The sequence below is a fragment of the Chiloscyllium punctatum genome, chromosome 49 (genome assembly GCF_047496795.1).
Source record: "Chiloscyllium punctatum isolate Juve2018m chromosome 49, sChiPun1.3, whole genome shotgun sequence".
Lineage (NCBI taxonomy): Eukaryota > Metazoa > Chordata > Chondrichthyes > Orectolobiformes > Hemiscylliidae > Chiloscyllium > Chiloscyllium punctatum.
Genome location: NC_092787.1, coordinates 14,458,757 through 14,474,757, shown reverse-complemented (window position 1 = coordinate 14,474,757; position 16,001 = coordinate 14,458,757). Strand labels below are relative to the sequence as shown.

Here is a 16,001-nt window from a genome sequence, read left to right as displayed (position 1 = left end):
GTGCAATATTTTCAGCCCCAGCGGAGCCTGGGATCAGAGCCAGATGAGAACTAAAATGTAGTCATGGTTCCTCCATTTTACCTCTGGGCTATTTTTAAAGAGATTGGGGGTCCTGGTGGAGGTGGAGAGGGTGCTATTGGTGGCAGGGCTACCCACCCGAATACATCTGGTATCCTATCCAGCTCCTTGAGCTCATGACCTCAAGGATCCTGCAAGTGGCGAAGCCAAGTTGGGTGTATGGAGGCAGTCTCCAATTAGGAGAGATTTTCTGTTCATGTTGTAAACTGCGGTGGCCTGACTGCAGAAACCATTTTTAAATTTGGATTTGGAAAAGCTGATGTGAGGGAGCCTCCATCTTGAAGTGTCCTCTGGATGACTTACTTAACCTTTCCTGCAGCCTGCTGCTTCAGTCAAGCTGGAAGGCCTCTTATTGGCCCTTACACTTTGTGAGAAAAGATGGCAAACAGTCCAGGCCAATAGAAGTCTGCTTCCTTGTAAACCATAGTGAGTGACTGTTTCGCCTGAGCACTGGGTAAAGGTCCCAAGCTGTTTCTCCCATGCCAGATAGGAAAATCCTGCATGGTTCCACTCGTGATGGTTTCAGTATACTCCAGCATCAATTTAGAACCTGACTGCTGAATAAGAAAGTAATGTATTTAATAAAAACAAAAATCTGCAAACCTTGGAAATTTGAAACAAACATAAACAAGGGTGTTTATGGGCTTTCCTCTTACTGAGTTATGTTGGTGTTCTTGCTTTGATGTAGGTCTAAACAGTTTCATGTCAGGACAAAAGCAGTTGAATTGACTGTTCTGTTAAATGGATTAAGTTCAAACAAACACATAATCAGCCCTGCAAAGCATCAGTCACACAACCGGTCATTAGTTGAGAGGATTAAGTCAGCTTGCATCTGACATTAATCTGCATTTCATTGCTGTATAGCTTTGGATTTTAAAATTGTTTTAGTTTTATAAAATAAGCAGATGACACCAACATTGGTGGTTTAGTGGATAGTGAAGAAGGTTATTTCAAAGTACAAGGGGGCCTTGATCAAATGGGGTGAGGCAGGTGGAGTTTAATTTGGATAAATGTGAGGTGTTGCGTTTTGGTAAGGACAATCATGGTAGGACTTATACAGTTAATGGGGAGTGTTTCTGCACTTGGGGTGCAGATTCATAGTTCCGTGAAGGTGGAGTCACAGGCAGTAGTACTTCAGCAATTCAATAAGGTTCCTTAAGCAGCATGTTCCTTAAATGGTAATGGATTTAAGGAATGCATGACCATTACTGTTCAGAAGGACAAGGGCAGCAGATAAACAGGAACAACACCACATGCAAGTTCCTCTCCAAGCCGCGCATCATCCTAACTTAGAAATTTTTAACTATTCTTTCAGTGTTGCTGGCATTAAAACCTTAGAACTCCCTCTCTAGTTATATTGTGGGATCTCCACCAAATAGACTGTAGCCATTCAAGGGCAATTAGGGGTGGGCAATAAATGCTGGCGTGGTGAGTGATGCCCACATCCTGTGAATGAAATTTAAAAATCTGATCAGCCATGGTCATTATGGCAAGCAGAGCTAGCTCAAGAGCCCCAGTGGTGTACTCCTGCTCAGATTTTGTAGGTTTGTACCAAGTATTTGGTCAATGTTAGAATATGTAAAGTAAAATATTGCTTTCAGTTGGACAGTTTAGCCACCTCAGCATTTACTGCACTGCAGACACAACAAAACTTGTGGCTGTAATGGCCTTACTACATTGCTTGAAACAAACTTCATTTGCAGTTTTGAAGTGGCAGTTCGCTCAGCAAAGTGATTTAGGTTGACCACTGCAAATTTCTATCAATATTTCTGTGAAGTTATAGTGGAACTCAACGTGAAGGAGTTGGCTTACTATTTGTTTGAAATCCCCTCTGAATTCTCATTGTAAGCTGTGAAAAAGCAGATTCTATATAAAAACAGGCCAGCTGCCAAAGAACAGCTTCATAATTTGAATACATTCCTAAGGCTGCAGCATGCAGAGCAAACCTGGACTGCAGTAGAAAGTGAAGGTATTTAGGTCTGAGCATAATCAGATACTCAGCATGTTAAATTGTACAAAGTAATTGGACCAGTATGTCCAACCTCCAGGGCTTTATTCCAAAAGTCAGAATTCCTTGCTTCCTTATAAGCAAACAGAACTAGTGATGAAACAGCCTATAAACCTGTACGAACCTATCACCAAAGCTTGAACTTTTTGCTATGTTAGAAACCAATTTTAAATGGCTTAACATTTCCTTCTTAACATCTTTTAAAATTTTCAAATGGCTCCAATTTAATGTGTTGATATATCTTGCAGATGGATGATCTGCAAATCTCAGAAACATGGCATGCACATCATGATATTATCAACTGTGATTTTAAAAAATTCATCATTAGGATGTCGGCTTCACTGCTCGGTCAACGGTTATTGCTGCTGTCTAAGTGCCCTGGATAAGGTTGCAGTGAGCTGCTGCCTTGGATTGCTGCAGACCATTTGTTATAGGTGCACCTACAATGTTCTATTCTCAATCATACAATGGCAGTCCAAACCCTGATTGATCTCTCTCTGATCCTTCAAATCAGAAATCAACTTAGATGTAATCCCAAAACCATCCTGTACAACTCTTTAGCACTGCACAACGTGTTTTAACCACTGTTTCAGAGATCCACTGGCTTCGCAAGTGGCCAAGTATTGATTTAAGTGGATAAAGCCGTAACAAGTGGGGACAACAGTAAACAATTTGGACTGTTATCTTAATATAGAAATTGCAAAATAGTAACAAGAGTGCACTTCAACAGATAAAAGTACTGCAGATCTTAACTTGCAGACAGTAGGGCTTTGTAAGTGCAGCGATAGTCTTCTGGTACCTCATTCAAGTGGCTGTTTATCATGTGAAATTTGACAGCCAATATGATTGTGGTGACACATTGTCAATGGCATAGTAATCAGCATCAAGGGTTCAGTGGAGATAAATGTATATTCTTAAGATATAACCTTGAGCTGAATTTATTCACCCTCTAAAATATTAAAAGCAAGAGTCCATTTGACAGTTCATGGGGTAATAAACAATTCTTTTAAAAGTTATATTTAATAACTAAAAACCATAAATTTCCAATTGATTTTCCACATTGGGGCCAGTTTATGCTGATAGTTAAATATAGGGAGTAATTCTGAGTGCATTCCAGAAGTAGGGGAGTGCTGTGCGTGTCAGCTCATTTTGCAGATTTGTCAGTAGCAGTTTCATAATGTTCCAATCTGTGCATTTCCATTTAAGCTCACTTCATTAGTAGGGATTTTGGGTAATAAAACTACACTTGATAGCACTGCTCCTGAATCCTTCTGCCATATGTTACTAATTGAGAAATGATTGGGCTCATTCCCCTTCTTTCACCACTCAACTGACCAAGATCTTTTCTTAGATCAGAAAAGAAGTTCAACTCCTGAGTGCTGTAACTGGGAAAGTAGTCAAATGACAGGTTTCTGGTTCAGTTTGAAAAGAAAGATTACAATTCAACACTCAAAAATATGCAAGATTACACCCACTCTTGCTCAGAGAAAAGATTGTGATTTTAAAAGAGGTAGCATTTATTTAGCTCTTGAAAATTCTTTGGTTGCACTGTTTTTCCCTGGAGTGAAGATTTGAAAACTGTGCAAGTTGGTCATCCTTTTGTTCCATTGAAGAAAAGAGTCTGGACTTTTTGGTAGATTGATATGCTGTGGTTTATTGTTTGTTTGCTTTGGTTTCTGATGACTGAGCCATTTTCCAACAATGGGATCTGGGCTTCGCCCATTCACATAATGCCATGATGGATAGATACCTTGCACACCCATTTTCTGGATTTCAACTTAGGCCTAAGTCTGCAAGCAGCATTGTGATTTTTTTTAATTAATAACTTGGAGAAGGGCAACCATTAAATTACAGGAAAATTATTTTCAAATTTAATCAGAAATATGTCCAGAAAGGTAATTTGCATTTTGATGATTTGTCCAGATATGAAGATTATCTCAGGGGTCTTGTTGTTCCTAGGGTATTAACAAGCAAGAAAAGTCAACTGACCCCTCAACTCCATTTTGCTTGAAAGTAATGTCCATTTTGAATTTATTGTGAGAGTGTCATGTATGGGCTGCACTAGCAGAATAGAAGAATATCTTGTCTTTTTTTTTCAACTGTTTCCCAATCAATTAAGTCTATATCTGATCAGTGTCTGATGTTCAGTGGTGCCAGCAGGCTGGTAGGATGCTACTATCCTGACACTACAAAGAATGTCAAAATAAAGCTTTTCACATAATAAGTGTATCAGAAGAACAAGCCTAAATAGAAATAAGTAATACCTGGAGATGAAATTTTAGAAATTGTTTGAGTTAGTTGATTCTGTGATTCTAGTATTAGCCAAACAATGATATAATATTTCCCTGTTTTTCTCTTGAGCACAAGCATAACCATTAAAAAGATTAACAATTTTTGTTGAAATTGTGAATTTCAAAACATACCCAATCATATTACACATTTCTCCATTTGTATCACTGACAGTTGTTTGCTAGACTATGGATCATTAAATAAAATCCATTTTTTTTATGAATTTACCTGATTTCCTGCTTTTGTTCCTCCATTTATTTTTGATGCATAGGCTTAAATATAATTTTGATGAGACAACTAACATTACTAGAACAAAATTGCTAATTTAACTTTTTATTTGAGTCAATCTGAAGAATGCAGTAGGGTCATGTTATGGTACTGGATCAGGAGCTAAGACATGATATGTTTCAATCTTACTGTCACAAGTTGTGAAATAATTTGAATATATCTGGTAATTTGTGGCTCCTGGGGAAAATGATCTTGTCATAAAAATCTAACTGGTTCGCTAATGTTCCTTGGGGAATCAATCCAAATCCAACCACTTTACTTGGTCTACGTTCTTGACATTTAATGCCTTTGAGGTGGCTTAGTGTGCTGTTCATTTTAGGGCTGAACAATAACTGTACACTCGGCAGTCCACATTGTGGAGACTGTTATGTTGATTTAAAAATAGCATCATAAGCTAATGGACTGACGCTAAACGTGGACACAACACTTGGGAATGTAAGTTGATTCCAGAGTTTAATTGTATTTCTCCAAGGATATGTTGACTCCAGGCAGGTAGTACCTCTTTAACAAGATATAGGAAATGGTCAACTGCTGGCTGCTATCAAATGCCCTTGAGTAAAGATTGCTTATCCACACACTCAGCAGTATGGAGGTTTGAGAACAAAAAAAAGGCATGATATCTGTACACAAATTACAGTATAAAGACACTTTTTTTATTTTCTTTCAGGAGTAAATTAAACACTTCATCCAGCCGTGTAAGTTAATGCTAGTTAACCAGATGATTAATCAAGAAATGAAAAATCTGCATGGTTCATTTTCTTCACTAATTAAGAGTAATGTTAGGAAGTAAACTGTTAATAAAAGTGGGAATTATTTTGATGTGTTGGGGATTATTACTGCTGAATATGGTGATGCAGTAGATGGTAGATCTCCAAAATTATGGTCATAACAGTACTAAGAGGAATCATAATCATGAAAACTTCTTATTATTGTAATTTTAAAAAAACGAAGAGCAGTTTATCAGAGGTTGAAATTAACTGTTACTGTTCCTTTCTTCTGTCTTAGGACAACAGCAGACGGGTAGAGAACCTGCTCAAACTATGGATTATTGAAGCCAAGGATCTGCCAGCCAAGAAAAAGTATTTCTGTGAACTCTGCCTTGATGATACACTGTATGCACGGACTACTTGCAAGCTGAAAACAGACAATGTTTTCTGGGGAGAGCACTTTGAGTTCAGTAACCTGCCCGCAGTCAGAAACATTACAGTGCACTTGTATAAAGAGACTGATAAAAAGAAAAAGAAAGATAAGAATAACTACGTGGGTCTGGTGAACATCCCAATAGCGACTGTGACAGGACGACAGTTTCTAGAGAAATGGTATCCTGTGAGCATGCCCAACCCCAGCAAGGGCAAATCAGTGGGGCCAATGATTAGAATCAAAGCTCGCTATCAGAGCATGAGCATTCTTCCAATGGAGCTGTACAAAGAATTTGCTGAGTACACTACTAATAACTATATGCTGTTGTGCTCAGTGTTGGAGCCTGTGTTGAGTGTCAAGAGCAAGGAGGAGATGGCTTGTGCATTAGTGCACATTCTGCAAAGTACTGGGAAGGCCAAGGTAAGCACAGAGGTTAAAATATTTTCAATTTTTAAGCATTCAACCATATTTTCCTGTTTCAGCAAAACATCCATGGGAGATTTAATATATTCGTTAATAAAGAGTTAAAAAGATGGCATTGGTTTGTGGTCTGGAACATATATTTATAAAGGTTCACGTGAAAGTAATCCATAATGATCCCACGGTTCAGTAGTTGCACAAATTGAGGTTTAGAATAGAAGGGATATATAGCTGAATTTATACTCTTTAAATCAATTGTCAATTTATGTCTAATGAGTGAGTAAAACAAAATAAAGGAAAGGATTAAAATCATCCAAAATTGAAAGATTAGAATTTGGTGAAACAAGTGACAGAAAAAAATATTCCTTTTATTTTGTGTTTTATTCAAATATAGTCAGTTCTGCTACAACATGATAGTTCTGTTCTTGTACAATCTCATGTTATCAGAAAACCACACAATAGCTGCTCCATTTAAACTAATGGGGCTGGAATCATGTTGTAGCCAATACAGGTAAGAAAGTTCACATTCTACAAATAACAGCCTAAATTTTTCTATCAGATTAAATCTATTTGTGTTGAAGAACCACGTGTTATAGCAGAACCAACTATATTCCCAAAAAATAGTTGCATTGTCTCTCTCTCTCTCTCTCTCTCTCTCTCTCTCTCTCTCTATTCCTGGCTCCCCCTCCACCCCAATTGGACCATAAGACATAGGAGCGGAAGTAAGGCCATTTGGCCCATTGAGTCCACTCCGCCATTCAATCATGGCTGATGGGCATTTCAACTCCACTTACCCGCATTCTCCCCGTAGCCCTTAATTCCTTGTGACATCAAGAATTTATCAATTTCTGCCTTGAAGACATTTAGCGTCCCAGTCTCCACTGCACTCTGTGGCAATGAATTCCACAGGCCCACCACTCTCTGGCTGAAGAAATGTCTCCGTATTTCTGTTCTGAATTTACCCCCTCTAATTCTAAGGCTGTGTCCACGGGTCCTAGTCTCCTCGCCTAACGGAAACAATTTCTAGCGTCCACCCTCTCCAAGCTATGTTATCTTGTAAGTTTCTATTAGATCTCCCCTTAATCTTCTAAACTCCAATTAATACAATCCCAGGATCCTCAGCCGTTCTTCATATGTTAGACCTACCATTCCAGGGATCATCCGTGTGAATCTCCGCTGGACACGTTCCAGTGCCAGTATGTCCTTCCTGAGGTGTGGGGACCAAAACTGGACACAGTACTCCAAATGGGGCCTAACCAGAGCTTTATAAAGTCTTAGTAGCACAACAGTGCTTTTATATTCCAACCCTCTTGAGATAATTGACAACATTGCATTCGCTTTCTTAATCACAGACTCAATCTGCATGTTTACCTTTAGAGAATCCTCAACTAGCACTAGTACTTGGCTTTACGAATTTTCTCACCGTTTAGAAAGTAGTCCATGCTTGTATTCTTTTTTCCAAAGTGCAAGACCTCGCATTTGCTCACATTGAAATCCATCAGCCATTTCCTGGACCACTCTTCCAAACTGTCTAGATCCTTCTGCAGCCTCCCCACTTGCTCAGTACTACCTGCCTGTCCACCTAACTTTGTATCATCGGCAAACTTCACTAGAATGCTCCTCGTCCCTTCATCCAGATCATTAATATATCATGTGAACAGCTGCGGTCCCAACACTGAACCCTGCGGGACACCGCTTGTCACCGGCTGCCATTCCGAAACAGAACCTTTTATCCCAACTCTCTGCCTTCTATCAGACAGCCAATCCTCAATCCATACCAGTAGCTCACCTCGAACACCATGGGCCCTCTCCTTGCTCAGCAGCCTCCCGTGAGGCACCTTATGGAAGTCTAGGTAGATACCATCCACTGGGTTTCCCTGGTCTAACCTACTTGTCACCTCTTCAAAGAACTCCAACAGATTTGTCAGGCACGACCTCCCTTACTAAATCCATGTTGACTTGTTCTAATCCGACCCTGCTCTTCCAAGAATTTAGAAACCTCATCCTTAATGATGGATTCTAGAATTTTACCAACAACCGAGGTTAGGCTAATTGGCCTATAATTTTCCATCTTTTGCCTTGATCCTTTTTTGAACAAGGGGGTTACAACAGTGATCTTCCAATCATCCGGGACTTTCCCTGACTCCAGTGACTTTTGAAAGATCTCAACCAATGCCTCCGCTATTTCCTCAGCCACCTCCCTCAGAACTCTAAGATGTAGCCCATCGGGGCCAGGAGATTTATCAATTTTAAGACCTTTTAGCTTTTCTAGCACTTTCTCTTTTGTAACGGCAACCATACTCAACTCAGCCCCCTGACTCCCTTTAATTGTTGGGATATTACTCCTGTCTTCCACTGTGAAAACTGATGCAAAGTACTTATTAAGTTCTCCTGCTATGTCCTTATCTCCTATCACTAGGCTTCCAGCATCAGTTTGAAGTGGCTCAATGTCTACTCTTGCCTGTCGTTTGTTTCTTATGTATTGAAAGAAACTTTTACTATTATTTGTAATATTACTGGCTAGCCTACCTTCATTTTTGATCCTCTCCTTCCTTATTTCTCTCTTTGTTATCCTCAGTTTGTTTTTGTAGCCTTTCCAATCTTCTGATTTCCCAGTGCTCTTGGCCACTTTATAGGATCTCTCTTTTTCTTTGATAGATTTCCTGACTTCCTTTGTCAGCCCTGGCTGTCTAATCCCTCCCCGGACAATCTTTCTCTTCTTGGGGATGAACCTCTGTACAGTGTCCTCAATTTTACCCACAAACTCCTGCCATTTTTGCTCTACTGTCTTCCCTGCTAGGCTCTGCTTCCAGTCTATTTTTGTCAGTTCCTCTCTCATGCCCTCATAATTTCCTTTATTTAACTGTAACACCATTACATCTGATTTTCCCTTCTCTCTTTCAAATGCAGACTGAACTCTACCATGTTATGATCGCTGCTTCCTAAGTGTTCCCTTACTTTAAGATCTTTTATAAAGTCTGGTTCATTACAAAGCACTAGGTCCAGAATACCTGCTCCCTTGTGGGCTCCATGACAAGCTGTCCCAAAAAGCTATCCTGTAAGCATTCCATGAACTCCCTTTCTTTGGATCCACTGGCAACATTATTTACCCAGTCCACCTGCATATTGAAGTCTCCCATGATCACCGTGACTTGCATTTCTGACATGCCTTCTCTATTTCCCGGTACATGTTGCGCCCCTGGTCCTGAGGAGGTCTGTATATAACTCCCACTATGGTTTTTTTGCCTTTGTGGTTCCTCAATTCCACCCACACAGACTCCACACCATCCGACGCTATGTCATTCAGTGCCATAGATTTAATTTTGTTCTTAACTAACAAAGCAACCCCGCCCCCTCTTCCCACCTCCCTGTCTTTTTGATAAGTTGAAAACCCTTGGATGTTTAACCGCCAGTCCTGACCCCCCTGTAACCAAGTCTCTGTGATGCCTACACATCATAATCATTCACAATGATCTGTGCCATTAGTTTGTCTGCTTTGTTACGAATGCTACGAGCATTCAGGTAAAGTGCCTTAATGCTAACTTTCTTATCATTAGAGATATTGGAAGTCATCAGATGTCCTAAGTTATCCTTCCTTTTTGCTGCATTCCCAGTCTGTCTCAAGTTTAAATCTGCCTGCACATATGCTATCTAGCCACTTATCTTTCCATTTAACTCCATACTCCCTGTCGCTTTCACTTTCCCTTCACCCCCACCCCCCCCCAACTCAGAAGGTTAAAGTCCTACCGATCACCCTATTTATCCTCTTCGCTAGAACATTGGTACCTGATCGGTTCAGGTGGAGACCGTCCGAACGGTACAGATCCCCCCAGTTCCAAAACTGATGCCAATGCCCCATGAAGTGGAATCCCTCTTTCCCACACCAGTCCCTTAGCCACGTGTTTACTTCCCTGATTTTCTTATCCCTATGCCAATTGGCACGTGGCTCGGGCAGTAATTCGGAGATTATGACACTTGAGGACCTGTACTTCAATTTCCTTCCTAGTGCTCGATAATCCCCAAACAGATCCTCCACCCTAGCTTTGCCTATGATGTTAGTCCCAACGTGAACCACAACAACTGGATCCTCCCCCTCCCGCTCCAATATCCTTTCAAGCTGGTCAGAGAGGTCCCAAACCCTGGCACCGGACAGGCAACACACCATGTGATACTCCCGATCCGGCTTGCAAAGGATACTATCTGTCCCCCTAATTATAGAATCCCCTATAACAACTACTTGTCTTTTTGCTGCCTCTCTTGAATGGCCTTCTGCACCATGGTGCCGTGGTCAGCTAGCTCATCCTGTCCAGAGCCCTTCTCCTCATCCGTACAGGGAGCAAGAATCTCATACCTGTTGGACAAAGTCAAGGGCTGAGGCTCCTGCACTCCTGAACTCAGGTCCCCCCTACCTGCCTCACTTACAGTCACACTTTGATGTCCCTGATCACTAACTGAATGTGAATTACTTAATCTCCCAGGCATGACTGCCTCCTGAAACAAAGCGTCCAGGTAACTCTCCCCCTCCCGGATGTGCTGCAGTGTTTGAAGCTCAGATTCCAGATCATCAAATCTGATCCGGAGTTCTTCCAGCAACCAACACTTGCTGCAGATGTGATCACAATGGGATCAGCCAGCTCCCACATCATTCAGCTACAGCACACCACCTGACCAGCCATCTCTGCTTAATTAATTACTTTATTACTTTGTACAGGTTTGAGTTAAAATACTTTCTGATACCTCTCTGCTATAATTTTTTTCTAAAAAACCAATTAATAGATAAGCAAAAACAAAGTAATTTTTTAAGCAGACACTGATAAAGAAATAGGAAATCCTTACCCTAAAATAACAATCAAACTGTCCCCTTATTCCTACTTGGTAATATTTATAATCGTATTGGCCTTATAGGCAAAGAAATTTCACCCATTTAAAATATCCTGCAATTTTTTCGATGGTGCAAAAGAAGAATACCTAAAGTGCCATTTTAATTTGCTTAGAAGATGGTCAGTTGAAAGGCAGACTGTAACAGAGCTCTCTTTCATCTATATGCATTGTAGACGTGTATGTAGAGATATTGGCCTGGATTTTCATCCCAGAGGTCAATAGCCAAAGTCAGAAAAATTTTTGACTTTGTCCACCCACCTCATGAGATGTCATAAAACAGCTCCAGAGACATGATTTTCACAGTCCATGAATGATGGCAGATGTGGGCTCCAGCAAGTAAACACATGAATTAGGAGCAGAACACTTGGTTCTGCAAGTGCACTCCACCATTCAATAAAATCATAACAATAGCTCCACATTCTCACTTGCCCCAATAACCAGCCAATCAACCCAGGAAAGAGGTCGGAGGCAGTGGCTGCTGGATGCCAAAGAAGTCTGTAAAGCCCTTTCCCAGTGCCAATAGACATCCTGGTTATAATGTGTCACACGTCACACACCTTCACCTTCACCCTCACGCACTTCTCATGCCCCGTCAATGCTAGCATATGTCAGTTGCCTACATTCCATGACCCCTCACACCCCTATGCCAAGATATGGCATTTCAATGACCGTTCACCCACTAATCACTATATAGAACCCTCTTGAGACAATAGACTGTGCTAAACATTTTCAAAGAAAGTAATTCATTTATTACTTTCCACGAGTGTCAATCACCACAGCCTTTAAGTATTAATATCAAAAACTTTTGACCTTATGCAAATAAATGTTGAGCTACTGACTATATTAACCAGAAATGCAGAGCTGTCAATCAAACGTGCTTTCCCTGGATCAGCTATTTGCACAGTCTAATGGATCACACAAATTTGCACCATTAAAAGGCACTCTGAAAAGACAAAAACTGTGGGAATGAGATCAGGAAAACATCAGGACCCGCCTGCCATTTTTAAAGAATTCCCTAATCCATCCTGAATTGGTGACAATCCAGACTATTACTACTGCTTAGTCACAGCTGTCAATCTTTGCCTTTATGTAGTTTTTATAAATTTTGAAAGTCAGTATCGCCCACTACCTGTAGGATAACATTGTGCTATGACATTCACTGAGATTTAAGTTAATGATGAGGAAAATAATAACCTAATTAATGCTCCAGTTCATTGTGTTTCCAGATCATAACTCTATGTTCCACAATGAATATTATGCATATCACTGGAAATATCGGTTGCATTATATTCAATGCAGATTTGAACATTTACTGTATTCTTAGAAATTGTGAGGTTAATGTGTAATTTGAGTGGATCTAACAAAAAGAATGAAATAACGGGGTGAAGAACAGAATGGAATATTGCTGAATCTTTTTTCATCTTGTACTCACCAGGAATTAATACAAGAATTAGTCAGGACTTTGGTAAGCCTTTAGTTCTTTCTCAGTGGCACCACCCTGGCTGGTCTGCGCTCTCTTCCTGTAGTATAAATCATTGTCATTTGAAATTTGGCATCCTTGCGTTTGTCCTGATGACTAGAAGACAGTTTTTGGCAACATATCTCTGTTTTCAACAATATTTAAGTTCTGTACTACCAAGTAGGCAGTTTTATTTTTGTGGAATGAATAATTGGTGCAATGTATGATTGTCATTCAAGCTGAAATTTGATTGATAATTACACGGAGAAATTTCTCTACACATTGTTGTAGCTACTGAAGGCTTGCATGAGTTTATAAAATATTCTAAAGCCATTGTTAATCTTAATAAAGAGATATGATTGATATATTGTACAATAACTAGTTTCCTTTTCTTACACTGCAAGACAGTTATTGTTTGATGATAATTTGGTTAACAACTGTCTGCAATATGAACTGAGAACTAACGAGGGCAATGCAGTGAAGTGGTGGAGAGTGAGTTTGGCTTTAATTACCTTTAAAACCCCTTATTCCCCAGCATATTACAACAAAACAGCTCACTAGTCTGTATTACCGCTGCTCATTATCTGAAATCTAAGATAGAGACTAACTGAACCAATGGAGCAGTTATTATCATTCTCTTGGATATAGGAAGCAATGAGTACCTATTGTCATTGGTTGCTTGTTCATTACTTGGATATAGATCTAATTGCTCTGTGATCACTCAAATAACATAACTTCCACAGTGATGAGCACTTCATTCTTAAACTGCACTGGGGAAAATATATTGACTAATTATAATTTGCACTAAGACAACTGATATTTAAGTGAATCATTCTGTATTATTCTCTGCTAAGATAATTATTGAATGTACTGGTACATCATTAATAATTTTAATTAAGCGGATATTTCCTGGATTAAGTTAATTGCTGTACTAATTATGCCGAAACAATCCTCTGCATGTTACAAGCACAAAGAAGTAGTACATTATTTTTGCAATATCTGACCAACCTTGCTCATATTGCTACAACAACTCTGCACTCACTTGTTCTATCACTCTGTATTCTAATCCTGCAAGTTTGATTGCAATTTGTCATTTCTACTGAGGCCATGCCACCTTGTAAAAGTGCAACTTTGGTCGTGACTTATTGCCCTGTATCTTGGATATGTTCTTTGCTGATTTTAAGATTATTGACCATGCAAATTATTTTACCATTTCTCATGACTCCTACATCTCTGCAGCTCTGCACCATCCAGGTTCCATTCCTATGTTATCTTCACTATTGAAATCACTTTATTTCTATTATTTTTCCAATGACTAGTGTTCCTCATGCTTCATCTTCAGTCCTATTTAACATATGAATGCTAACATTTTGTTGCATTATCCATAAATATAGGGTTAACTTGATACATTTATGATGGCACTCAACTTTATATGCCAATATTCACAGTTGATTTCAGAACTATCATAGTTCTAGCTGAATGACTGCTGTTAAATCCTGGGTCAGGTATTTATCCCAACTCAATGTAAATAGAACCAAAGCTGCCTTTTGGTTTCTGCCTACACATACAATCTTCTGGCACCACATCTGAAAACTTTCCCAGTTGTCCCCCTCAGTGAATTAAGATATAGTTTCTGCACTTTAAGACAAACTAACCTCTATGCGCCATCTGTAGTCAGTTTATAAAATTGCATTCATATATGAGGAGGTCCCTTGCTTTTCTCTCTTCATCACTGAAACATTAGTCTGTTTTAATCAAATATTAAGTACTCTTTTAAAGCAGTTCAAAGACGGTTTATTGAATCGTTCCTATGATGGTGGGACTATCTGATTTTAAAACAAAAATTGAACATGTTGGAATTGAGAAGAATGAAAGGTTATCTAATGGGAAGAAAAAAGGGCTTGAAGGCACTGGGTGGATACCAAGAATAGGTTTCCTTGTTGTACAGGAGACCAAAAAATGAAGAGGACTTAAAAATGAGTGACCTAATTTAAGACTAAGAGGCCCTTGTAAGACCGAAATGAGAATTTTTTTTTGAGGGTCATGAGAGTATTGAATTCTCTTCCCCAGAAGTTCATGGAGGCTATATTTTTGCATTTTCTTCAAGGCTAAATTGGATAGATTAGCTGATGTGGAGCTGAGATCACAACTACATCAGCCATAGTCTTTCAGAATAGTGGGACAGATTCAAAACACTAAATGGCTTGCTCCTGCTTCTAAACTCAACGTTCCTGTTAATCCGTGCCTTTGCCGCACCATGGATCCATTCTTGAATGCTTACCCTTCATAATCTCACCTTTTATGAGCTTACTGTTAGCTTCCCAAACTCATTTCCATGTGAGGCTGCAGTGATCATTTGGTTTTAACATCATTGTCCTTGTTTTGAAACTCTTCCATAGTTCAGCCATCCCTATCTAAGTGTACTCCTTCAGTTATCTGTCACACTATGCAACCTGCACTGCTTTTATCTCCACTGGTTTCATTCCAATGTTGGTGTGAATATAATTCCCCAAGATAATCTTTCAGTCGTGGTGAACATGCCCTGGAATTATCTGCCTAAATCACTTTACTACTACACTTCTCTCACTTGTTCAAAACTCTCTCTTCTTAAAACTTTCTTCTTTTATGCATTTAGTCTTCTACCCTCTCCTAATCTATTGTCCTCAATTTCTTTGAAACACTCCCTGATGTGAGTTAGATTAAACAACTAGAAAGAAAATTAAGAATTTATTAAATGTCAAAAGAAGTGGAAAAAAAACTGGAAGGGAAGAAACTAAATTAAGAATGTCTTAGAAGCGATTTCAAAATCAAAGAATCAGCTAGTTCCTCCAGTTGTTAAGAGTGAAATCCATTGTTTTTGAAGATGGTATTTAATGTTGGTTTTGAGTGTTCAGTGGAGGAATGTTGGTTTTGAGTGTTCATAACCTACAGAGGAGTAAACAGATCTATTGCAAGGTGAGGATGGATGGGTTGTAAATTTTCAATGATTAAGCTGTTGAAGATGACCACTGAAGGTCACTTGGCAGACTAACCTTTTAGTCAGAAAGCCTTTTTTGTGTAATTCTTCTGCTTAAGTTCCCATTCATTTATAGCAAAACAATATATTTTAAGGCCCTTTTTTAGAATGGAAATGATTGAGTCTTTAAGGGAATGCTATTAGCTATTCTTTATGATTTATTTCATTTATGAAGCTGGCAATAGGTAAGGGCATATGTTAACCATTAGGCAGCGGGGTTTCTGAAGGCAGTTTTTAATAAATGAAACCATTGCCTTTTTGGGAGGGTGGGGGGGATATACTCCTTGTTTCTTATATTTTACAATAACACTTTCAGTCTAAAAAACACCCCATTTTCAGAAAACTTATTGCAAGTGCAACTTACTTGATTTGTAGATATGTACAGCACATTTTCCGATGGAATGTGTATTATTTCAATTTGG

At 39.3% G+C, this 16,001-nt stretch overlaps 1 protein-coding gene across 8 annotated transcripts in view; it reads left to right on the top strand.

Annotated features, from left to right (window-relative positions):
- LOC140469406 (disabled homolog 2-interacting protein-like) overlaps positions 1 to 16,001 on the top strand; it is a 705,419-nt gene that overhangs the window by 603,465 nt on the left and 85,953 nt on the right. For all 8 annotated transcript variants that reach the window (XM_072565892.1, XM_072565890.1, XM_072565891.1 and 5 more), the window contains one exon: positions 5,669 to 6,223. In XM_072565892.1, coding sequence (XP_072421993.1) covers positions 5,669 to 6,223 — 555 coding nt within the window. The remainder of the gene's footprint in view (positions 1 to 5,668; positions 6,224 to 16,001) is intronic.